The sequence below is a fragment of the Rana temporaria genome (genome assembly GCF_905171775.1).
Source record: "Rana temporaria chromosome 4 unlocalized genomic scaffold, aRanTem1.1 chr4r, whole genome shotgun sequence".
Classification (NCBI taxonomy): domain Eukaryota; kingdom Metazoa; phylum Chordata; class Amphibia; order Anura; family Ranidae; genus Rana; species Rana temporaria.
Genome location: NW_024404452.1, coordinates 211,721 through 238,167, shown reverse-complemented (window position 1 = coordinate 238,167; position 26,447 = coordinate 211,721). Strand labels below are relative to the sequence as shown.

Below are 26,447 nucleotides of genomic sequence, written 5' to 3'. Positions count from 1 at the left end.
TTTAGTGATCCCAGCATCTCAGCACTGCAAGGGATTCTCATGTGTTTATTGCCCTTTAGTGCTAGGTATCATTCCTGCCTTAGAATCCTTGTATACATCAACTGTATCTTGTGTATCTGACCTCCTATGAACCCTGAAGCCCAGTGCTGCACTATACTCCTGTTATTCCTGTAGTCTGTGCTCCCTTGTCTCTGTTCCTGTAGGATCATTGATCCAGGCCATATGTTCCCCTTCGGAGAAGCCTATTGTTTATGATAAATGTCTTATTGAATTTAGAATAATGTGGACAGTTTAGTTGGATGACAGTTGAATAACATTTTATTGTAAATGAGAATGGTTTCTCCTTGTATAAAGATTTACTTTTTATTTTTATTTTTCCTTCCAGGTCGTATTGCCTCTAAAACATACATTTACTTCAGCAGTAAAAGAAAACTCAAAAGGCTTTATGGGCATTTTTTTGTTGATAATCATGTTTTCGGACTAGCAATCTCTGACACCATTCCTCCACCATCCCTCCTCATGCCATCAGTCACGAACACCATTGATGAAAAAGAGTGCTTTCAAAAAAACTTGTGTCTAAAGAACTTTGATACCTACCATGTCAGTAACAAGGTATTTTATCGTGTGGATTGGAAAAAAAAAAAAATCCTGAAGAAAAGAAGATTAAAATCTGCACATTTATAAAAAAAATTATTTTATCGTATGGATTGCAAAGATCCTGAAGGAAAGCTGCACATTTATCAGAAATCTGTTTATCATGTGGATTGAGAAAAATCCTGAAGAAGATTACATGGTGCACACCTACCGGAGGTCTATGTGGACTACGATAGTCCTGAAGAAAATTATGTACATTATATGCGCTCTTAAGGTGTTTCCGTGGCGTCTCATGAAAGAATAGCCTGTGACAGTTACAGCAGAGGAATCAACTATAGACTTGGTGTTCATGCATTGTTAGACCAAAACATAATATTTTCATTTTGTTTAGATCTTTTTGATATTTTTATTTGTATTTTTTAGCCTTGACAAAGCAAAATGAGATTTTTCTGCAGAAGTAAATTGGGGACATAAATTAGGAAAAATATGAACTAGCAACCAAATGAATATTTCACGTAAGATTAGGCAGTTAGAGGGACATGTTGGAATTTAGGACTTATAATTGTATATGATGTTAGGTTTTGTATGTGTTATGAAACTTAGTTTTTTTTCCATCTTCCCCATTATCATGACAAATAATGTTCACGTCTAGTTAGGCCCTTTACAGCTTTAACTGTCTTAAAAAAAAAAAAAAAAAAGAATCTTTACCCTGAATAGTCAAGAACTGTCCACAACCAATGTATGAATTGTTATAGTGCTGTTATGTTTTGTTGATTATGTGGTCAATTTCTAATTTGACCAAGAGATGGGATTGATCGGGTAAATAGACTAGCCATTTATTTAATCAAACATTTATTAACGATTATCAAGGCATGTGTTTCTGATTGTGCTATGTATATATGTGTATATATATATATATATGTATATGTATGTATATATATGTGTATATATATGTATATATATATATGTGTGTGTGTATGTATGTGTATATTAATATTGGGTGTATCTGATTAGTATGTGTATATTGTGTAGCAATGTATTTTGACTATTCAATAGACAAGAAATTGATTAGGCAAATAACAGGATGTAAGCCAATGTTACTTTCTGTTCTCCTGAACAGATGTCATTCACACCTCTCCATGTGAATGACATTGTCTGCCATTTCTTCCCAGAGAAATCTGGAAGTGACATGTAGATGCTAAACGACCAGTTGTCTTCTGAATTAGCTACATTCAGAATGCCTCCCCCTTTTAGACTATAAATTGTACAGAGACACACAGTTTTGTTAGAACAGTTTATTTTGAAATGTATGCATTGCACACTGTTCTCCAAGCTTTCAGATTTTCTGAAAGCTTGCTTGTATATTAAATACATCTTTTTTTAAATCAATTTGGATTCAGCAGTCAACGTTACTGAAGAAACTTTAAGTTAAAGTTTCTTCCCCGTCACAGGCCACATGTCTTCAACATGGGAGGGTGCACCATAGTGTCATGGGGTGGAGGTCATTTGATGACATCACCAGGTGGCCCTGCCCCTTTGTTTACTTAGCGGAGGGGAAGGCAGCGCTGACATTTGGCGGGCAGTGGGTTTTGCCATGCAGGTCAGTGGCTGCCATGATTGATGATGGATTTACTTTGGGGGACATGTTCAGACATATTACAAACATTGCTGGGAAATTGGTGATTTCTGTGCAAATTCCAAAACATTTACACATTTTTTTTTAAAAAGAACACATTTTTTTTAGGTTTTATATCATTCGCACAAATATCACACAACATAAAATACAAAGACCATCTTCTTATTCTCCAGATCTTCTGCTGTAAGACAATGTAAAGGTTCGGGTGGGGGTAGGTTAGTAACTTGTGGTGACATTTTATCCTGTTTGGATAAATGGTACAACGAAGTGTCAGTGAAGGGTTAATACTAGGGTTGTCTCGATACCACTTTTTTAGGACCGAGTACAAGTACCGATACTTTTTTTTCATGTACTCGTCGATACCGATTACCGATACTTTTTTTTAAATGCAGCCTTGTTTCCCCAAATGCAGCCTTGTTTCCCCAAATGCAGCCTTGTCCCTAGATGCAGCCAAGTCCCTAAATTCAGCCATGTCCCTAAATTCAGCCATGTCCCTAAATTCAGCCATGTCCCTAATGCAGCCATGTCCCTAAATGCAGCCATGTCCCTAATGCAGCCATGTCCCTGATGCAGCCACGTCCCTAGATGCAGCCATGTCCCTAATGCAGCCATGTCCCTAATGCAGCCTTGTGTCCCCTAAGAGAAAGCCAAGCCCCCCCCCCCCCGCCGCTGCCGACATCTAGTTGATCAGCGCTGGGGGAACACAACAGCTTTCATTTGAATAGCTGTGTGTTCCCCACCACGCCTTGTCATGTATAGACACTCCCCCTTGCCCGGGCACTTTGATAGACAGATCACCCTTCCAATCCTGGGACGGGTGATCTGTCTATCAATGTTTCTGGGCAGGGGGGAGTGTCTATACATGACGAGGCGTGGCGGGGAACACACAGCTATTCAAATGAAAGCTGTTATGTTCCCCCAGCGCTGATCAACTAGATGTCGGCAGCGAAGGGGGGGGGACTTTGCTTTGTCTTAGGGACTAGGCGGCAGCGGCAGCAGCTCTCCTTTCCTCCATACGAGGACTGCTCTGCTCCGCTCTCCGCCCCCTCTCCACCCGCACTCCACCCCCTCTCCACCCGCATTCCACCAGCTCTCGGGGGGAAAAAATAGTATCGGGTCAGGCATCGGGAGCATTTGCGCGAGTACAAGTACTCGCGTAAATGCTCAGTATCGGTCCCGATACAGATACTAGTATCGTTATCGGGACAACCCTAGTTAATACAATGTAAATGATGTGATTGGATCATCATTATAATGTATGTAGGTTCCTGCCCATTCTCTCCATTCAGTTAGGATATTTTTAAGGTCACTTACCTGACCTTCGGACACCTGTGTAGGAATGGAGAGAGAAGTTTCTGGCACTCTGGACCCACAATGAGCGATTCAAATTGTAAAGACTGAAAACTTTCTCTCTTCAAAGTCTTCAAGCAATAGTTCAGCTGCATGGAATAATTCTTGTTCATCCACAAGTGATCAGTACGTGAGCCGTACAGCTCCAAACTTGAGCAACGAGACATGACACTCCTGATGAAGTCCTCATCCTGAGTCTCATACAGACAGAAGATGGTAGGAGTAGGGAAAGTCTTATTAATGTCCTTGGTGGCCCATGCTAGCATTGCAGGTTTGGCTCGGAGTGAGATGGGGATTCCTGTGATATCTGAGAATGTCTTCACCTGATTTTCATTTAAGAGACCAAACAGGAATTGTACAGATAATGATAAATGTGAGGAATCTGATCTGAAGCGATGGAGTGATTTCCCTTTACAGATCTCCGGGAGGGAAGTCCCTTCCATAGACCCAGACCCATCATCCATCCCGTAATAGAGAGCAGCAAGGAACTCCTGTACAGTCAGGTGGATGAAGCTGTAGCAGGTCTGGGTTCGGACGTCCCAATGAAAGATGTTCTCATTCAGAAATACAGACTCCACCTCATCCAGAGAAAGTCCATGTCTTTCTAGATCTTTCTTCTCAAATAAGATTTGTTGGTTCAGAACTCCCTGATTGGCCAGAGCACACAGCTTCTTCAGACAGGTTTGTTTCTGGCGTACAGACTGCTCCTCCTTGCTGTGATGGGTTAGTAAAACCTCCAGGTAGAGAAGGTAAACTGAAGTCGTTGTTTTACATTGAATTAAAGCCAAATCTTTTCTTATTTCTTGTTTCATTACAGTGCAGACAATCCAGCATGTGACGGGGACGGCGCACATGGTGTACACAACTTCATTGTCTTTTATTATACTGAGAACCTTGTCTGCATCTTCTTTATTTCCATAGAAATTATGGACATATTCCTCCCGATCATCCCTTGTAAATCCCTGGATTTCCACATTGCGAGAATCATCGATGAATGGTTTAAGTTTCTCCATGGCCAGTGACCTTGTGGTGATGATCAGAGAAGATCGTGGGAGAACCTGTCTCCTGAGCAAGCTTTGGAGAATTATTTCTTTGTGGGTTTCCATAGAAATGTCAGGACAACCCTCAAATTTCTCCTCCAGGGTCCACCTCAGTTCATCAAACCCATCAACTATGGTGAGAAGTTTTCTCTGACTTCCACGATCCTTCAGAATAGACACCAGGTCATCTAAACTCTGCAGTCTGCAGGTTCTGGATAAAAGTCCCACAAGACTTATGTCTCCAGGGATGGTGCTGATTTCTCTACAGCTCAGATAAAACACAAAATCAAACTTGTCTTTGTAGAGATCCCCAGAGGCCCAGTCCAGCATGATCTTCTTGGAGGTCATTGTTTTTCCAATCCCAGCAGGTCCTTGTAACACAACAATCTTAGGGATGAACCCTTCTTCATCAGGGTCAAAGAGGGCCGGGATCGTGATAGGGAATCTTTTCTCCATTATCTGTACATGTCTTCTGCCTGAACTCCTTAGTTCTTGTACTTTTTCCTCTTTATTCTTATGTCCCTTTATCATCGATAACTTGGTGAATCTTTTCTTTAGATGAACAGCCTCCCCCATACGGGAATTATATTCTGGAATCCTCAGGAACTTCTCTTTCATAGACTCCCTGTGTTCCTCTCCGATGTCTTTATGAGAGAAAGGAGAACATTTTATTCCTCATATACACATGAAATAGTCAAAGAATAAAACTGACTGGAAAGATTTCATTGACTAAAACCTAAAACAATGATAGCTGCACTCACTATATATCCACATAACTATAATCAACTCATAAACATAAAAACGTGTTGCGCTATCCACATGAAGTACATCAATAATCAAATAAATTAATTAAACAAAAAATTCATGCAAGATAGATAATTTCATAACCATCCAAAGAAAATTCAAAAAGTGCATGGTGCAAAACCGTCCACATGAGTGATGGCCAAATCCTAAGATGCTGCGTGTCAGTACACCACTTCACACCCGGGGGGGGGGGGGGGGGCTCCACTCACAAGCTGCTTACCGACAGAAAGCCGGGTGTGCAATGGTGTACTTACACACATGAAATAGTATTTATAAGATAGAGTTGGAAACATTGGAGATGATTTACTAAAACTAGAGAGTGCAGAATCTGGTGCAGCTGTGCATGGCAACCAATCAGCTTCTAACTTCAGTTGGTTCAATGAAGCTTTCACATAAAACCTGGAAGCTGATTGGTTTCTATGCAGAGCTATACCAGATTTTTCACTCTCCGGTTTTAGTAAATTACTCCCATTGTATTCTAATAAACCTGAAGAATGGAGCCCTAAAAGAAGATATCCCATTGTCAGAACATTTGGGGTTAAAAGAATATACATATAGGCCTTTATATTATGCGTATTATGTATTTTTCCTATTCATGTATATTATGAACGAGAGAGAGACCATTTTTGTCTCTAAAGTTTAGTTCATAACTAATGATATGCTATGAACAATACTAAAGCCATTTCTACATTCTCTTTAAGAGGTTAACCCAAATTCATTATCTTTTAAAGTTTCAATTAGGTTCATAAGCATGAATAGGCATTGTCCTTATGTCTCACTAAGGAGTATGGCTGTCATATATCTTTTAGGTTTGACATCTGTAGATAAGGGGGGATTAGTACAGACTGATACAGACTGTGTAATATTGTCTCTGTATAATGAAGCCATGGGGCTTATTCACAATTCCTGTGGTATTGTCTATTTTAAATAATGTTCCTTTCAAATATCTTCATAGTATATCTATGTATTAATTATATATCCATATATAAACCCATTTAATACATATATCTATTATTATCCTTACAAATGTGAGATCCTAACTGTGAAGAAAATTAGGAGCTGTATTTGTAAAATGTAAATTAAGAGTGTTTCAAATTACTTCAGCTGAGAGGAATGTTACAACTCATTAGCTGAGATGTAGGTAGAATTATCTCAACTATAAATTGAGAAATAGCCAGGTTGTCTGGAGGAAATTTGATATTGTTTGACAGATTTTTGACAATTGTGTTTTTCAAGGCTTAGGTCAAAAGGGGTCATAAATTATTATTAGGCCTCGGTGACCCTAACATTAGGAATCATTCCTGATACAAGACTACTAAAATTGGCATTGTTCAAGATGGCCGTATAGTTGGTTGCTATGGCAGCCTACCTATACATAGCATAATTTGACGTCATCAGTGACGTAGTAATGTGAGATACTGTCATGATCTGTGTCATGACTCTGGTCACCTGCTGGTGGCACTTTTCCCTCCAGTAACAGGGGTGCAGTTCTGGTGGCCACCAGCAGGTGTCTCCCAATTTGTATTTGCACAGGTATTTAAGCCCGCCCTAAACTGGAGTTCAGGGCTTCAGTATTTTGCTTGTCAGCCTGTTCCCTGTCTGATCTGATAGCTGTAGCCAACCTGTTCCTGATTCGCTCCCTGCCCTGGACTCTGTTTCCCCCCTTGTCGCTTATTGACCCCGGCTTGTACTTTTGGACTTTGCTGCTCTCTCCTATCCTTGACCCCTGGCTTGAACCTTGGACTTGCTTGTGTCTCATCCCTGCATTACCTGCTTGGTGGTTTATGGTTTGCTGTGTCATGCTTGCTCATCTTGGGGGTTTTCTATGATTGTTTTACACGTGTGCTTAACCTTTAATAAAACATATATTTTTCACTATCTTGGTGCCTGTTTCCGTTAGTGCAGCCCATTGACCTGTACCCAGTACTCGGATGCCTGCGTGGGCATCCCCTGACATAATACTGAAGTCATATAAACAGGTCGGCTGCACTTGGGAAATTGGCTCTGGGCATTTGCTATTATAAGATGCATCTGGAAGATATTTTGTACCTGTCACTCCTGGCAACAGATGACAGAGATTTCTGCTATCAGGAATTAAGTGAATACACTAGAGAGGAGTTATTGGAATGTATCCGTATGGCTCATGTTTTTGTTGATCAGGGCAGTTTTTTGTTTGAGGATGTGCAGCCATTGATTCGGATCTGCACAGAGTTGGCTCAGTCTGATGCTGCTAGTGGACGTGATGATTACACACCTCCTTTTAGTGCAGCTCAGGTAGAGTCTTTGGTGTGGCTGTTGGAGGATGATTCAGCCTTTTTTCATGAGCAGTACTCAGCTTGTCCTCAACAGGTGCTTGCAGCATGCATTAATTCTGTGCAGTCTCTGGTCAGACTAGCCGTGTGCAAATCTGATTTTGTGCAACCATTATTACAAGCTTGGTCCAGTTTGTTGTACTCAGCCCCTGTCAGCTCCCAACCATCCATTTCTAGTTACCAACCTGCTGGGATGTCTTTTTCTTTACCCCCAATTCCCACTTTTGCTGAACAATACACCCTGCTAACAACAAAGTACCAGTCCTCTGTTTCCTCCTGCTGCACCTACCCTGCCTTTAACCCTTCTGCTGCTTCTCAACTGCCTCCGTCTGTTCCACCAAAATCCTCTTCAAGGTCGGAACCCTCTGTTTCACCACCCCTCCGCTCTTCACCCCTACCAACTGTATCCATTACCTCCAACCCTATACCCATATCCAAACCCTCAGTGGTGAAACCAAAGAAGAAGAAAAAGTTTTTTCCAACTCACTCAATCCTGCCACTAACCCAATCTGCATCCACTTCAGCCAACCTGCTTCAGTCTGTTCCAGTGCCAGCCACCCAGCCCATTGTTCCAGCTGCCCAGTCTGTCCCAGTGCCAGCTACCCAGTCTGTTCCAGTGCCGGCTACCCAGCCTATTGTTCCAGCTGCCCAGTCTGTTCCAGTGCCAGCTGCCCAGTCTGTTCCAGTGCCCGCTACCCAGCCCATTGTTCCAGCTTCCCAGTCTGTTCCAGTGCCAGCTGCCCAGTCTGTTCCAGTGCCAGCCGTTCAGCTTGTTCCAGTGCCAGCCGCTCAGCCTGTTCCAGTGCCAGCCGCTCAGCCTGTTCCAGTGCTAGTCACCCAACCTGTTCCAGTGCCGACTGCCCAGCCTGTTCCAGTGCCAGCGGTTCAGCCTGTTCCAGTGCCAGTGGTCCAGTCCGTTCCTGTGCCAACTGCCTGGCCTGTTGTGCCAGTTGCCCGGCCTGTTGTGCCAGTTGCCCAGCCTGACGTGCCAGTTGCCCAGTTTGTTGTGCCAGTTGCTCAGCCTGATGTGCCAGTTGCCCGGCCTGACGTGCCAGTTGCCCAGCCTGTTCTAGTTGCCCAGCCTGACGTGCCAGGTGCCCAGCCTGACGTGCCAGTTGCCCAGCCTGATGTGCCAGTTGCCCAGCCTGATGTGCCAGTTGCCCAGCCTGTTCTAGTTGCCCAGCCTGACGTGCCAGTTGCCCAGCCTGACGTGCCAGTTGCCCAGCCTGATGTGCCAGTTGCCCAGCCTGTTGTGCCAGTTGCCCAGTCTGTTGTGCCAGTTGCCCAGTCTGTTGTGCCAGTTGCCCAGCCTGACGTGCCAGTTGCCCAGCCTGTTCTAGTTGCCCAGCCTGACATGCTAGTTGGCCAGCCTGACGTGCCAGTTGGCCAGCCTGACGTGCCAGTTGGCCAGCCTGACGTGCCAGTTGCCCAGTCTGTTGTGCCAGTTGCCCAGCCTGTTCTAGTTGCCCAGCCTGATGTGCCAGTTGCCCAGCCTGATGTGCCAGTTGCCCAGCCTGACGTGCCAGTTGCCCAGCCTGACGTTGCAACTTGTTGAGCCCCTGTCTGCTGCCCAGTCCCAGGGACCTCGCCTGTGGAATGCACTACCAACTACCATCCGACTGGAGTCGGACCACTTGGCCTTCAGGAGAAAGATTAAAACCCATCTCTTCTGAGGTCAAGGGGTTCCTTACCCATGAAATGGATACAGCGCCCAGAGGCGATTCAGTTCGCATGTGTTGCGCTTTACAAGTCTCTCTCTCTCTCTCTCTCTCTCTTCCTGTCTGCTGCCCAGCCCAAGGGGTTCCTGTCTGCTGCCCAGCCCAAGGGGTTCCTGTCTGCTGCCCAGCCCAAGGGGTTCCTGTCTGCTGCCCAGCCCAAGGGGTTCCTGTCCGCCGCCCAGCTCAATGACCCGGAGCCTGCTGCCCAGCCTGATTTGCCACCGTCTGCTGATCTGCCACCATCTGCGGCCCAGTCTGGCGGCCTGGTTCCTGTTGTCCACCATGGTGTCCTGGTTACTGGCTTCCAGCCTGACGTGCCTGACTTTCAGTTCGATGTGTCACTTTCCCAGCCTAATGACCCTGAGTTCGCTGCCCTGCCTGTTTTCACCTCTAGATACCAACTTCCAGACCCTGGTGGTGGTAGGATGCAGGTTCCGTTTCCGGACTTGGGAGGCTGGTCTCCCAATGGGTTAAAAGACTGGGACCAAAGGACTTTTTGGGACTCTTCTGCATCCACATGCACTACCAGGGCAAGGGCAGAATGGGGTGTCCAGAGGCCACCCCTTGGGGGGGGGGGGGGACTGTCATGATCTGTGTCATGACTCTGGTCACCTGCTGGTGGCACTTTTCCCTCCAGTAACAGGGGTGCAGTTCTGGTGGCCACCAGCAGGTGTCTCCCAATTTGTATTTGCACAGGTATTTAAGCCCGCCCTAAACTGGAGTTCAGGGTATCAGTATTTTGCTTGTCAGCCTGTTCCCTGTCTGATCTGATAGCTGTAGCCAACCTGTTCCTGATTCGCTCCCTGCCCTGGACTCTGTTTCCCCCCTTGTCGCTCATTGACCCCGGCTTGTACTTTTGGACTTTGCTGCTCTCTCCTATCCTTGACCCCCGGATTGAACCTTGGACTTGCTTGTGTCTCATCCCTGCATTACCTGCTTGGTGGTTTATGGTTTGCTGTGTCATGCTTGCTCATCTTGGGGGTTTTCTATGATTGTTTTACACGTGTGCTTAACCTTTAATAAAACATATATTTTTCACTATCTTGGTGCCTGTTTCTGTTAGTGCAGCCCATTGACCTGTTACCCAGTACTCGGATGCCTGCATGGGCATCCCCTGACAGATACACACCCACTTTTTGGGTGTGTTAAAAAGTAGTTGCAGAGGACACGAGGGGGGTCAATCTCTGAGGGTCGATGATCGGGCTCGATAAGCTCTAGACGGACTCTCTCTCTCTATGAGAGGATCTCTGAAAGAAGCTGGAAGAAGGAGAGGTTGAACGCAAACATGTAGGAATGTTGGAAGAGGTCCCTTTGTGGGACTCATAACAGAAGCTTCTCAAAGAGACAGAACACTTAACTACTGGTAATGTATTGTGTTTATTTACCTTTTGTGGTAATGAATGGTTCTGCATATACATCAACTAAGACCATTTAAATATACATAGCAGGGAAATTTGGAATTACCGTATATACTCGAGTATAAGCCAAGTTTTTCAGCACATTTTTTTGTGCTGAAAATGCCCCCTCGGCTTATACTCGAGTCACCTTTTTGTGCCTAATCTCCCGGACTTTGGGGACCCGGTACCGGTCCTCTGGACTCCAAACTTGGTACACATATAGCCCCACTCTACAAGTGTGCAAAGTTTGTTGTCTGGGGGACCTACGGCCGGGGAGCAGCAATTTTTCAAAGACGGGCACCCCTTCCATAGACTCCAATGTTAAACTGTAATTTGGGGACCCTGTACTGGCCGGCTGAAGGTCCCCTGGACCCAAAACTTGACACACATGTAGCCACAGTTCTCCTCTACAAGTGTGCAAAGTTTGCTGTCTGTGGAACCTACGGCTGGGGAGCACCGATTTTTCAAAGCCGGCACCCCTTCTATATACTCCCATGTTAAACATAAGTCTAGTCATGGACACATTGAGGCATGGACACAGTGAGGCATGCACATGGACACAGTGAGGCATGCACATGGACACAGTGAGGCAAAGTGAGGCATGCAGATGGACACCCTAGGCTTATACTCGAGTCAATACGTTTTCCCAGTTTTTTGTGGTAAAATTAGGTGCCTCAGCTTATATTCAGGTCGGCTAATACGCAAGTATATACGGTATATTGTTTTTAACTGCAGTATGAAATAATTATATTCCAAATATTAAAATACATACAGTTTTGTCTGTCTTTATAAAGCTAGATTTGTACAATGTTTTTTTTATGAAGTATGTGTAAAAATAGATTAATTCTAAATTTAACATAAGCCTTGATCAAATTATCAAGCTATTGCATAATATAACCTTTGGTTTATGCATTTAAGAAATAAGAGGATATCTGTTTGTGTTGAGAAGAGATAACATAGTTTCAATGTAAACAAAAGCTATTTACATGAAGCTGTGAAGTCACGGAAGGTTATTTTAAGAGTTAAAGCGGGGTTCCAACCACAATTAGCATTTTTTAAATGTATGTCCTTTCATCATGCGTTTTTATAATATAAATCCGATCACTTACTATTTTGCAATCCGCCACCGCTCCGCATAGTTATTCAAAAAAGATAGTTTATAAAACTATGTCCACACCATTGTCATTTTGCTTGTGGGCATTGTGAAGCCCACAAGCACTTAGGGCCAGATTCACAAACAGCGGCTCAAATTAAGTTACTCAAAACGTATGTCATTTAAGTTACGGCGCCTTAATTTTGTGTCGTAAGTGCCGTATCCACAGCGCATTTGCGCCCCAAATTGCGCAAGCGTAACTTAAATCCCGAGGCGTAAGGCGGGGTTATTGCAAGTAGGAAGGAAGTGGGTGTGCTCCATTGTAATGAGCCGTGACCCCATGCAAATGAAGGGTCATGCGAGCACGAATCTGCACCTCACTGGGCATGTGCAAAACTTGGCTCGGCGCAATCAGTGAGATAGGAAAAAGGCCAAGTGTACTTAGTTTGAGAATCGCCCTGTGTATAAATAGCCCCAGACAAACACACTTCCCTTGCAAAAGTATTTCCCTGTGTTCCCCTTCCTAGAGCAAGTTGCTTCTGCTCTGTCGTCTGTTGGTGTGTGTTGGTGAGTTTCGTGTTAGTTAAAAGATTTGGAGGAGTAGTAGAGTGTAGTAGTTGTGTGTTTTTTCTGATTGTATTTTCTGTTTGTTTTTTCTGATTGTTTTTTTTCTGAGTGTATTTTCCTGGTGCCTCCATGGCAGCATACCAATGGTTGTGGCTCCGCCCTCGTCCAACCCACAGGACCATGTAACTCTATAAAAGAAAGAGCTACTCCCCCCCTCAGGCATTCTTTTTTCTGTCCTCATCCCTGCAGGATCACAGATCAGCCCTGCCTCACCGTCATATGGTGTAACCATTGCAGGTTCATGCTCTCCTGCAGTATGGAGTCCCATTACTTGGACTGCTAAATGCCTCACATAAGTATGGGAGCCCGTTTTTCTGTGGATCTTTTTGGGGCCCGTCTAAAAACATCCAGGAGCATCTCCTTCTCCTCTGTGGCTTTTGGCTGGCTATTTTGGGGCAGGACAACACAAGGTACCTTTTAGAGCCTACAATAGCATTTCAATGTTTTTTGCCTCATCCTCTTCATGTCTGCTGACATTTCATCCATGTGCACCTGATTTTGAATCCATGTGCACCTGATTTCGAATCCATGTGCACCTGACAGTGCATCCATGTGCACCTGACAGTGCACCCGACAGTGCATCCATGTGCACCCGACAGTGCATCCATGTGCACCTGACAGTGCATCCATGTGCCCCTGACAGTGCATCCATGTGCACCTAGCAGTGCACCCGACAGTGCATCCATGTGCACCTGACAGTGCATCCATGTGCACCTAGCAGTGCACCTGGCAGTGCATCCATGTGCACCTGACAGTTCATCCATGTGCGCCTGATGCCTCTTCCATGTGTAACTGGCACTACCTGTGCGCCTGACACTGTCTTCATGTGCACTTAACACTGCATACATGTACACCTGACACTGTCCTGTGTCACCAGACAGCCCGGAGCTAGGACCAAGGGGACTCGGTGTAGGGCACACATGACGCAGTTAACAGGGCACAAATTAACCATTGGCTCTCCGGGGGCGGGGGGGGCGGAGAGAGGAGTTGATAAAAGGGTAAGCCCCCGCCCTCAGGGCAAGCAGAGCGTGCAGGAAAGTTTAGGGAGAGACACTATGGCTGATCTTGCCAGTATTTGGGCCCAGCTACAGGCGGAATCGGCGATCCACGGCCCGGATTGGCTCCAGGAGCAGCTCCGGCCGATACTAGGGGGGACAGCAACAGCAGGTACCGAGGGGGGGCGGGATTCGGGACGAGCTCGGAGGTCGCGGCCTCCGGAGCGCTTCTCCCCGGATTCATCTCCCAGAGCCCAGCGTCCCACTGGGAGTCCCCACGTGCGGGCCCCTTCGGGCCCCCCCGCTAAGCGCGCGGCAGTGTCAGGCAGGGGGAGGATGGGGAGGAATCCCATCCGGGGACGGGGCTCGGCGGCCGCTCCGTCAGCCCTGGGGTGGCCCCTACTCCCGCACGTCGCATGGAGTCAGAATCGGCGGGCTCCTCCCCCCGCGTTGCAGCGCGGGGTGCGGTGCCTCAGCGTGGGAGTACAAGGAGCGCTGCTGCTGGGCCTGCATCCTCCACGGCCTGCAGCATGGCTCAAGGGGGGACGGATGGAGAAGTCGCTAGTGGCAGCAGTGATCGAGGCGTCGGGGCTGGGGGCGCCCCCCCGGCCCGCAGAAAGCGACGGAGAAATCCGTGAATGGGTCTGGCGTGGGTGCTGCCGCCAGGCTCGCGGCAGCCAGGGACCCGTCCCCTGGCGGGCTGTCTGAGGAGGGCGAAGAGCCTGCTGTGGTCCGATCGGAAGGGGAGCTGAGCGAGTCCGGGGAGGATCTCCCCCCCAGGAGGAGGGTGGCGGCGGTGGAGACTGGAAGATCGGCTAGTGGTCCAACCCCTAGGCAGCATGGTAAGCCAGCTTCTCCTGCTATTTTGAATGATGGGGTGGGGATGTTGGGGCAGGGGGTGACCGGGGTAGCGGGGGCGGCGGGGGGTTCCCCCCCTGGCACGGGGTTAGGGGGGGGTGGACCCGGGGTTGGGGGGTTTGCGGGGTTCTTAGCAGGCATAAAGGCACTAGTGGGTAAGTTTGAAGGCACGGGGGGAGGGGTACCGGGTCCGGCGTCCGCCTGGGTAGATCCCACCGGGGCGGGGCCTAGCGCAGTGGTGGCTTCTGCGGCACCTGCGGCTCCGCCGGTGGTGGCAGTTCTGCCCCCGCCGGTGGTAGCCCCCGCTGTGGCCCCGGCAAGTACGGCGTCACCTGGGGTGTCCGGGAAGGGAAAAGGGGCGGGAGATGCGGCGCAAAACAAGAGATAATTCGCCTAGCAGACGCAGCAAAGTGTGAGGTCTACGTCTGTTACAAGGCTTCGTTAGGGACCCATCTCAAGGCGGAGGTCAGGGAAAAAATATGGAAGGGTGAGTATGTGGAAATTTTCTCTCTCCTTCCGTTTGAGAAATTTAATTTGGATAGGGGGAAGCCTGATGAGTCCAAAAAAGAGGAGGAGGAGAGGCGTAGGTATCAGTTGATCCCACGCACATTCGCCAACTGGCTACAGGCTTTTAGTATCCTGGCCTGTGTGGTGGGTGAGAAAAAGCCGGAGTACTGTTCAGGTTTGTTCATTTACCAAAACGCAATCGGGGAAGCTCACAGGGTCTACGGGGGATCGGCGTGGCTACGCTATGACGAGCAGTTTCGTCAGAGAATGGCCGTGCGACCTGACCTGCGCTGGAATCAGAAAGACATGAACCTCTGGTTGTGCTTAATGACAGCGGCCAGGGCCCCGGGGCAGTTTTTTCAGGGAGGGGCCGGGGGTCCCTCTACCCAGGGGCAACCGGCCAGTCGGGCAAAAGGGGTGTGCTGGCAGTTCAACTCTGGCACCTGTAAGTTTGGGGGCAGCTGTCGGTACAAGCATGAGTGCTCAGGTTGCGGAGGCTCCCACCCACTTGCCAAGTGCTTCAAGCAAGCCAAGGGGCGTGGAGGAGAGCCTGCGAACAAGAGGGAAGACTCCGGTGAGGGTGGAAAGGATGCGGCCGTTTCTCGGTAGATATCCTGACAGGGGGGCAGCGGGCATTTTAGAGAAGGGTTTTTCGGTGGGGTTCCTAATTCCATGTAAGATGGAGGCGGTCCCTCCGGTGCCGCGCAATCTGAGATCGGCGTTGCTTCATCCGGAAGTGGTTTCAGAAAAACTGCGGAAGGAGGTGGCTCTCGGGCGCATGGCCGGTCCGTTTCCGGTAGCTCCATGGGGGGGGGGACTTGGTAGTCTCTCCGTTGGGGGTGGTACCCAAAAAGGAGCCCAACAAGTTTAGGTTAATACACCACCTCTCGTTTCCAAAGGGTGGGTCGGTCAATGATGCTATTGATCCGGAGGCCTGTACAGTTAGTTACACGTCGTTTGATGCCGCGGTGCACTGGGTTCGGCGGTACGGGCAGGGGGCTTTGATGGCAAAATCTGACATCGAGGCAGCGTTTCGTTTGTTGCCAGTACACCCGGACAGCTTCCGTTTGTTGGGGTGTCACTGGGAGGGGCAGTTTTATGTAGACCGGTGCCTTCCCATGGGGTGTTCTATCTCCTGTGCGTTTTTTGAAATGTTTAGCTCCTTTTTGGAGTGGGTGGTGAGGGATGTGTCGGGTCTCAATTCAGTTATCCATTATCTGGATGACTTTCTGTGTGTAGGGCCGGCTTCCTCCAGAGTGGCCGCAGTACTCCTGGCCACTCTGGAGCACATGGCTGACCAGTTTGGGGTTCCCTTAGCCCCCGAAAAAACGGAAGGCACTGCGCACGGTCATGACGTTTTTAGGGATCACGTTGGATTCCGAGGCGATGGAATGTAGGCTGCCGGAGGACAAAGTGTTGGCGCTCAAGGCGGAAGTAAGGGGCATGTTGGGGGTACGCAAGGTTCGGCTTAGGGAGCTTCAGTCTTTGCTGGGCAAGCTGAATTTTGCGTGCCGCATCTTGCCTATGGGAAGGGTTTTTTGCCGACGGCTGTCGGCCAGCACGGCAGGGGTGGAGTCCCCGAACCACTTCGTTAGCCTGCAGAAAATACACAGGGAGGACTTGCGGGTTTGGCATTCCTTCTTGGAATCTTTTAATGGTAGGGCGTTGTGGATGTCCGGCCCGGTCAGCAATTTTGACTTGGAACTCTACACTGACGCGGCAGGTTCTACGGGCTTTGGGGCCTTTTTTCGGGGCAGGTGGAGCGCGGGCCCGTGGCCAGCGAGCTGGGTGGAAGCGGGATTTACAAGGAACTTGGTGTTGCTGGAATTGTTTCCGGTAGTGCTGGCAGTGGAACTGTGGGGGGCAGAGTTCAGGGACAAAAAGGTGAGGTTTCATTGCGACAATCTGGGGGTGGTACAGGCGATTAATCGTGTATCGGCCTCCTCGCCGCCGGTGGTGCGATTTCTGCAACACTTGGTACTTAGATGCTTGCAATTGAATGTCTTTATTCATGCAGTTCATATCCCGGGGGTGGAGAACGTCATTGCTGACGCCTTGTCTCGCTTTCAGTGGGACAGGTTCCGAGAGTTGGTGCCGGAATCGGAACAACACGGAGTACCTTGTCCGGAGGGGCTATGGAGGATTGCTTTGGCGTAATCTCTGGTTGGCTCAGAAGGTCGGTGAGCGAGGCCACATGGGTGGCTTACAGCAAGGTATGGCGGGAATGGGAGACTTTGGCAAGCTGCACAGCAGCGGAACCTTTTGGGTCGGAGGCGCGGGGTTTGTTGTTCTATTTTGTATCTAGGAACATGGAGGATGTCAGTGGCGGCGTTAAATAAAAAAATGGCAGGGCTGGCGTTCCTATTTGAGCTACGGGGTTGTCAGGATTTTACCAAGGATTTCTGGGTGAGGCAAGCGCTCAAGGGGTATAGGAAGGCAAATTTTTCCAGGGACTCGAGGCGCCCGGTGTCATTTTCGGTGCTGCAGGGACTATTGGAGAAGTTGCCTTCAATATGTTCGTCGGAGTACGAGGTGGGGCTATTTAAGGTGGTTTTCACGTTAGCGTTCTTTGGGTCTTTTAGGATAGGGGAACTTGTTAGCCCGTCTAGGAAGAAACATGGTGGCTTGGGAGCGCATGAGGTAAGTTGCGGTAGGGACAGGGTGTCAATCTGGCTGCGCAGGTCTAAGACGGACCAGGCAGGTAAGGGACGGGAGGTGCTGGTCTTTGCGTTACCAGGTTCTCCGTTGTGCCCAGTGGGGGCAGTGCGGGCGTTCCTAAGTATGCGCACTGAGGCGGAAGGTTCGTTTCTGATACATGGGGATGGGTCTCCCCTGTCTAGGTACCAATTCGTGGCCATTTTTAAGAAAGGTTTACGTGCGTTGGGAGTTGATGAGAAAGGCTTTTCTTCTAACTCTTTCCGCATTGGCGCGGCAACTGAAGCATCTAGGAGTGGTTTAGGAGTAGAGGTGGTAAAGCAGATTGGCAGGTGGGAATCCAGGCGATTTCAGAGCTATGTGCGGATAATTCCCGGTAGGGAGGGAAAAGGGGGGGGAGAGGTGCATCTGGGGTTGAAGGTGGTGATGTGTGTGTCGCGGTGTGAGGATGAGCAGTGTATTACCCCGTTTGTACATATCTCTCTTTCAGGTGGGATTCCGGCCCTGGTGTGGATTTTGGGCCACTCCTATGTGGCATGGAGAGCTAGGCGGGCGGATGTCAGGCCGGAAGGTCGGCAGCTGGGCTTCCCGAGGGAGGAAGCCTGTGTGCGCTGGCTGGGAATGCTGTGGGGAAGGATGGTGGGAGAGGTGCATCGCTATGCGCACCTGGACCGGCCACCCGACGTGCTATTGCTGCACATAGGGGGCAACGATCTAGGGGTCAGATCCATGCTGGAGATCACCAGGGACATCAAATTTGATGTCCTTAGATTGAGGATGGCTTTCCCGGATATGGTCATAATCTGGTCCGACATGATTGCTCGGACCGCCTGGAGATTAGCAAGGTCAGTCAGTAGGATCAACAGGGCCCGACGGAAGATCAATCGTGACGTGGGCAGGTTTGTGGTTCGGAATGGGGGACTAGTAGTCCGGCATATGGAGTTGAAGGAAGAGACCTGGAGGTACCTGCGGGGCGATGGGGTGCACCTTACGGATGTGGGTAAAGATATGTGGGTTCTGGGCTTGCAAGACGGTATACAGAGGGCCATTAGGGTGTGGAGGGGCACCCAAAGATAAGGTTTTACCCTTGGGTGCTGTGGCGTGGTTTGGTCTCTGCGGGTGAAGGAGGAGCCGGGTTAAAATAAAGGTTTGAAGACCTGTCGGTGACAGGGGATATGATGATGCCCAGAGAACGGAGGTTACCTGGGGAATGAGTATGGAGCACTGCGGTCGGGAGGGTCTCTGAGCCAGCATCGGCTTGAGGCCTGTCAGAAGGGCACGAGGGACCGCAGTGCAATTAGAGAAGTTATATATATATGTTGATATGTATATATGTTTATATATACATTTAGTGTTTTACAGTTATAGGCTTTCGCCTGCGGAGACCAACGGCAGTTAGTTAGTATGACAGGTGTTTACGTTAAAATGTTAAATTATTATTACCTTTAACCACTTGCCCACCGGGTTAATTCTGGCACTTCTCTCCTTCATGTGAAAATCACAATTTTTTTGCTAGAAAATTAATCAGAACCCCCAAACATTATATATTTTTTTTTAGCAGACATCCTAGGAAATAAAATGGCAGTCATTGCAATACTTTTTGTCACACCGTATTTGCGCAGCGGTCTTACAAGCGCACTTTTTTTGGATAAAAATCACTTTTTTGAATTAAAAAATAAGACAACAATACATTTTGCCCAATTTTTTTATATATTGTGAAAGATAATGTTACGCCGAGTAAAATGATACCCAACATGTCACGCTTAAAAATTGCGCCCGCTCGTGGCATGGCGTCAAACTTTTACCCTTAAAAATCTCGATAGGCGACGTTTAAAAAATTCTACAGGTTGCATTTTTTGAGTTGCAGAGTAGGTCTAGGGCTAGAATTATTGCTCTCACTCTAACGATCGCGGCGATACCTCACTTGTGTGGTTTGAATACCGTTTTCATATGCGGGCGCTACTCGCGTATGCGTTTGCTTCTGCGCGCGAGCTCGTCGGGACGGGGCGCTTTAAAAAAATTTTTTTTGGTTTTCTTATTTATTTTTATTTAGTTTTATAATTTTTTACACTGAAAAAAAAAAAATTGATCACTTTTATTCCTATTACAAGGAATGTAAACATCCCTTGTAATAGAAAAAAGCATGACAGGTCCTCTTAAATATGAGATCTGGGGTCAAAAAGACCTCAGATCTCATAATTAGACTTAAATGCAAAAAAAAAAATAAAAAAAAAAAATGTCATTTTTTCAAATGACAAAAAAAAAAATGTTTCTTTAAGAGGCTGGGCGGGACTGACGTTTTGACGTCACTTCCGCCCAGCAGAGCTATGAGGACGGGTGAAGGAGATTTCTCCTTCAGTCCCGTCCCCGCTCAGCTGCCGGATACATCCGATCCCCTCCGCCGCTACCGACGGCTCCGGTAAGCGGCGGAGGGCGCGGGAGAGCGGCGGGAGGCCCTCTCCCGCCACCGATAACGGCGATCTCGCGGCGAATCCGCCGCGGAGACCGCCGTTATCGTGTACACCACCGCCCCCTGAAAAGATGAATATCTCGGTTGTGGCAGCAGCTGCTGCCGTTATCGAGATATTCAACTTTAAAAAGAGGACGTCTTTTTGACATGGGGCGGTGGTCAAGAGGTTAATAAAGAAGGCTGCTACGGCCTATTATTTACCCAACAAAATGGTGTGGTCTCCATGTTAATGGGGGAAGAAGGTTGTGGTTGGTTATGGGTTTAAAATTAAGTTGGGTTAGTAGTACATCTGTTATACTTGAGTCATGACACTGCCTACACGTGTATCTAACACTGCGTCCATATGTACCTGGTGCTGTCTCCATGTGTACCTGGTCCTACCTCCATGTGCACCTCCACGTGTATCTAACACTGCAACTATGTGTACTGGCGTTGCCTCCATGTGCACCTATCACTGCATACATGTACACTTGACGCTATCCTCGTGTGCGCCTGACACTGCCTCCATGTGCGCCTGGTGCTACCCCCATGTGTGTGTGCGGGCGCTTCACGCGCGTCTCCCAACACAGCTTCATCATCTCGGAGGGGCGGAGTCACAGCGGAACGTCACGGTGCATGCGCAGTAACCTTTCTGAGGCTGAGCGGCGGCCATTTTGGTACACCCTGGCCGAGATTGTCTGTCTGTCTTAGATTAATGGCTAATTTAAGTCTGACAGAAAAAATACATCTTTAGGTGTCTGCTTCCCCTTCACCTCCCTCTTATAGAGCTTAACCAATATACTGATGATGTGTAGGTGTGTATGTATGTGTATCTATGTGTATGTGTTTACATGTGGGTATATATACATATGTGTATACAGTATATATTAATAGGGCCAGATTCACAAAGAGATACGACGGTGTATCTACAGATACACCATCGTATCTCTGACTTACACTGGTCCTATCTATGCGCCTGATTCATAGAATCAGATACGCATAGATAGGGCTTAGATCTGACAGGTGTAACTGTGTTACACTGTCGGATCTTTTTTTCGATTTAAAAATGGCGCCGGGGGCGTTCCCGCTAATTTACGATAAATAATATGTAAATCAGCGAGATACGCAAATTCACGAACGTACGCGGACCCGACGCAGTCTTCTTACGACGTTTCCGTAGCGGCGTACCCGTCATATACTTACCCCTGCTTTCATCAGGCGCAGCCAATGTTAAGTATAGCCGACGTTCCCGCGTCGAATTTAAATTTTTTAACGTCGTTTGCGTAAGTCGTTCTAGAATACGGATGGACGTCGTTTACGTAAGCGTCGCAACCACTGACGTCCTAGCGACGTCAGTGGGAGCAATGCACGCCAGGAAATTCCCCGGACGGCGCATGCGCATTTAAATCGGCGCGGGAACGCGCCTGATTAAAATAGTACACTCCCCTAGCCGCGGAATTTGAATTCCGCCGGGGGATTTAGGATCCGCCGTCGCAAGTTTGGAGGTAAGTGGTTTGTGTATTAGCCACTTGCCTCCTAAACTTGCGGGAGCAGATCTTAATTCACGTAGAACGAGCGGATCTATAGATCCGCTGCGCTACGTGAATCTGGCCCATAGTGTTATTTATGCCTTCCTAAACTTTACGTAATTAGATTTAATCTTAGTCCTAGCCACTCTGATATACAATGCCGCATCAATAAAGATCCTCAACATACCGCTAGGTAAGGGCTGCAACATAACAGGTAAGTTCCTTCATTCAAAGAGCTTATGGCATATGGAAACACTCTTTTTTGTTTGTTTCCGCAGCCTGCGCCGAGAACCACCCGCAGGGGTTCTCTAGAGGGGCATACCTCCTGCAGTGACTGAGGTCACCCCAGCATACCCCAAGCAGGCATGACATGACTCTGCACATCCAGGGGAAAAGGCCTGTTGAGTTTGTGGGGAACAAACCTTACTGGGAATATTGGCGTGTTGGTCCAAAGTCTGTCTACAGAGGAGAAAGCAGTAAAGCGCTATCTTTTCTCCAGACTGGTTCAGAAGCTGATTCGCATCACATTGTGATCATTTTATCACCACATTAAAAGACACGATTCCGTGGGAAGAAGATCCGGTATCCTCTGTCCATACGGGAAAATATTGTTTTCCTCACCTGACGAATAAAGCTGCAGCCGTTACCTTTACGAGGTTAGGAGAACGAGCGGCGATAAGTGGGGAAAAATGCATCGCCTACAATCAATGTCTCAAATTTTCTGTCTGCTGACATTTCATTCATGTGCGCCTGATTTTGAATCCATGTGCGCCTGATTTTGAATCCATGTGCACCTGATTTTGAATCCATGTGCACCTGACAGTGCATCAATGTGCACCCGACAGTGCATCCATGTGCATCAATGTGCACCCGACAGTGCATCCATGTGCACCTGACAGTGCATCCATGTGCCCCTGACAGTGCATCCATGTGCCCCTGACAGTGCATCCATGTGCACCTAGCAGTGCACCCGACAGTGCATCCATGTGCAGTGCCCCTGACAGTGCATCCATGTGCACCTAGCAGTGCACCTGACAGTGTGCACTGGCAGAAGCAGATGCTCAGCTCCTTGATTCAGATCCAACTTTGGGCACATCGGTCATGACATTAGCCAGGAATGCAGCCATCAGTGTCCTTGGGTGCTCCCCCAGAGCCATGCTATACTTCATCACAGCCAGAAGGGCATTACGGTAAAAGCAATGGTCGGTCGACCTATCTTCAATGCATTCCTAGTGTCGCATCCCATATGATGGAAGGCCTGGTTCGGCAATAAAGAAAAATTCCCCAAGATAGTAGAAGAGAATTCGCCTCGCGGGCAGCTACCAAACAAAGATCAAGAGAGGAGGCTGGGAAGGCTCACAAGCCACCCTCCCAAATTGAGCAATCCTAAGACTCGTTGTCAACGGTTGAGAGCCAGAAGTCCTTTTGCCCCCCTTATCCACCGGTCCGGTAGTAGCAAGACTCAGGCTTTTCTGCCTACGTTTGGGTGGAAAACTGCACTGGTCCATGCAGCCTCCACGGTCTTTCAAGGACTTTTTCTCTTCTGGTGATTCAAAACCATCCTCCACCCCTTTCTCTCCGACCCACCAAATTCCAATCTCCAAAGACAAGAAAGAAGCTCTCTTTCAGTCCAATCTTTCTCCTGGGCTCAAAGTAGGCGATTTGCGCCTCCAATTCAAATATCTTCCCTTTTGGAATTTCATCCCAAAACCTTTTTACCAAGGTTTTAGTAACCATCCTAGCTTCCTTCTGGGAAAGGGAGATCAGGTTCCTACATTTCTTCCAGTTCGAATGACTTATCTACTCAGTCTATTGGCGCTTATGCACGCATCTGGAAGCTTTATTCAACACCCCGAAGAAGCGACACCACCTTCAATCAGAGAGGATCCCTGAATTTGTACAGAAGGTGGACGAAGCGAACCAGTTGGCATCTACGATCTCCACTTGGGTTTTTTCTGGCACAATGGAGAAAGGGGCATTTAAGACAAACAGTTATCGGGGAAGTCTAGCCTTGGTAGTGGGCATGACCTCCCAACCACCTAGTTCACGGCTTTCTTGACCCATCTCATGAACCATTCTTGCATCTGAGGCAAGTCATCTGGGCTGGGGGGTGACACATCACCTAGAGAACCAGTTAGTACAAGTAGGATGGCGGCTCAATTCGGAAAGAATCTCCGATATCCTAGAACTAAGAGTAGCATGGTTGGTGCATCTAGTCCCTCTTCTTGGGAGCAAGTCCATACTGGTTCAGACAGACAAGGTGGCAGTGGCCCATGTTTGAAGCCAAGTCGGGACGCACAGCAGGTCTCTGACCCAGCGAGGTGCCCCAATTAATAAATAGACCGAGAATAATTAGATTAATCTTCAGGCTGCCTACGGCCCAGCCCCAAGATTCAGCTAGCCGTTCGCCTTTTTCAAGACCTTTCAACAGCAACAATGGATGATCACTAGGCCTGCAGATTTTCCGTTGGATATACCAACAAGGGGGTACTTCCCATTTAGATCATAGAACTTCCAAAAGGGATATGTTTTCCCTAATGATTACTCTGAAACTGCCTTTTCTCCAGCTCCTGACGTTGGTGAGGGTCGCTATCCTGGCAGTCACGCTATTCTGGCAAAGAAGACAATGGGTTTTCACTATTAGCCAAATGGCTCGGTACAGTTCCCACACACGGACAACCTCCTATATCAAGACGACTTCTTTCACCCACGTCCAGGGATCCTGGACATGAAGGCCCGAAGGTTGGGCAGAACAGACTGGGTGACCTAATTTGCTCACATGGTTTCACCCAGACATTATTACAGGCAAGAGATTCATCCACCTATGCCACCTACTAATAGGTTTCGAAGGAGGTTCACAGAACTGGAAGAATCCAGCCATTTCAATTCGCTAGGTCCTGGGGGTCCAAAAGATTCTACTCTTTCTACAAACTGGTCTGAACTTAGGCTTAGGTCCTAAAGCACTCTGAAAGTTCAGCTTGGAGCCTTGTCAGCTCTGACGGGCGCACACTAGGCACAGAGTCTTCTCGTGGAGCGCTTCCTGAAAACAGTCAAAGACTACACCCTCCCGGGAGGACCCACACCCCATATGGGTGTCTGACAGTTGTCTTAACAAACCCTTCCTTTGCTCCCACTAAAGAGTGTGCATTGGAAGACATTACCTGGGAACCTACCTTGCTAATTGCTATCATGTCAGGGCATAGAGCGTCCGAAACGCAGCCTCTAGGGGCACAGAAATCCTACGTCACTTTTTTATTTTTTTTCCCCAGACAGGGTAGTCCTACAGCCTATGCACCGGTATGTCCCTAAAGTGCCTGCAGTCTACCATCTACCATCTTAGCCAGGAAAGGGTTCTCCCGACCTTCAGAGGAGACCCAATCACCTCAAACTACATGGTTTGGATATAGCCAGATCCCTAACACAACAGTTTCGCAAGGATCAATGTTCATTCGTTATTCCCAAGGGCGAAAAGAAAGCAATGTCGCCTTCCAAGCTAGTCCAAGGACGTATCGTGCTAGTTGTCTCCCAGCCTAAGTATGCTGAATGCGCTGAATGCTCACGAGGAATCCTCTGCAGCGTTTGGGCTGAGGTGTCTCCTGAAACAATTTGCAGGACGGCTAGTTAGTCGTCCTTCATTGCCTTTGGGTCGCACTATAGCCTAGATGCGGCAGTCCTTATCTCCCAAGACTTTGGGAGGAGATTTTGAACTATCAGTTTGGTAAACTCATTTGATTATATTATTACAGTACCCTCCCTGTAAGCGAGTTAATAACCATTGGTATGCTGCCATGGAGGCACCAGGAAAACAGAAAATTGAATACTTACCTTTCTGTAATTTTCCTTTCCTGGTGCCTACCCATGGCAGCATACACCCTCCCTTCTGTAATCCTTAAAGTTCTGAAGACTAGTTACAAGAATGCCTGAGGGGGGGAGTAGCTCTTTCTTTTATAGAGTTACATGGTCCTGTGGGTTGGACGAGGGCGGAGCCACAACCATTGGTATGCTGCCATGGGTAGGCACCAGGAAAGGAAAATTACGGAAAGGTAAGTATTCAATTTTCCGTTTTCTGTTTGTTTTTTCAGAGTATGTTTTTGAATTTGTAGTAGCTGTCTGCTTGTGTGGTTTGATTTTTGTGTTTGTTTGTTGTGTGAGTATTTGTGTTTGTTTGTTGTGTTTGTTTGTTGTTGGTGCTGAGTGGTGGGTGTTATGGCACCGAAGCGCAGGAAGCTGAATGTTTCGAGCATAGAGAAGCAGATTCTTGCTAGGGGCATCGCCCAATATGGGCGTTATTTACTTGGCCCTGAGAGCTGGAACACCTCCCCGGCCAAGAGGAAGGAGATCATCCAGAAAATTACGGATCAGGTCAATGCGGCGGGGGGGGAGACGAGGACCCCCGGTGGGATACAAAAGAAGATCAACGATCTTAAGAGCCTGGTCCATGAGAAGATGGCCAAGATCAATGCCCATGCCAGGGGCACTGGAGGAGGCGCACCCTGCCCCATCAGGCTGAGTGAGGAGGAATGGGCAGTGGCCCGGTGTTTCCACCCATAGCAGGTGGTGGGCCTGCCTGGCTATCAATCTGATTCTCCATTCTCCTGTGAGGACAGGTAAGTTTTGGCTTTTTCTATCTGGTGATTAGCATGTGTGGGTGGGGGAAGGGAAGATGTGCCAAGTGTGTGGATCCTCCAACCTGTGATTGTTCTGTGCCCTCCACAGATGGCCAGGAGATTTCTGGCCCATCAGGCCAGGATGTTGCTGGGCCATCAGGCCAGGAGGTTGCTGGGCCATCAGGCCAGGATGCACCATCCCCTGGACAACAGGCTGCAGAAGAGTCCCAAGAAGGGCAGGAGTCCCCAGGGGAGGGGAGTGGCCACACCTCCCCT

At 48.2% G+C, this 26,447-nt stretch overlaps 1 protein-coding gene across 2 annotated transcripts in view; it reads right to left on the bottom strand.

Moving 5' to 3' along the window:
* Window positions 1-3,496: 3,496 nt before the first annotated feature.
* Window positions 3,497-26,447, bottom strand: part of LOC120921789 (NACHT, LRR and PYD domains-containing protein 3-like) — a 62,826-nt gene continuing 39,875 nt past the window's right edge. The window contains exon 4 of one of the 2 annotated variants that reach the window (XM_040334294.1): window positions 3,497-5,264. In XM_040334294.1, coding sequence (XP_040190228.1) covers window positions 3,541-5,264 — 1,724 coding nt within the window. In that variant the 3' untranslated portion in view covers window positions 3,497-3,540. The remainder of the gene's footprint in view (window positions 5,265-26,447) is intronic. The other variant, XM_040334293.1, reaches the window with a different exon arrangement.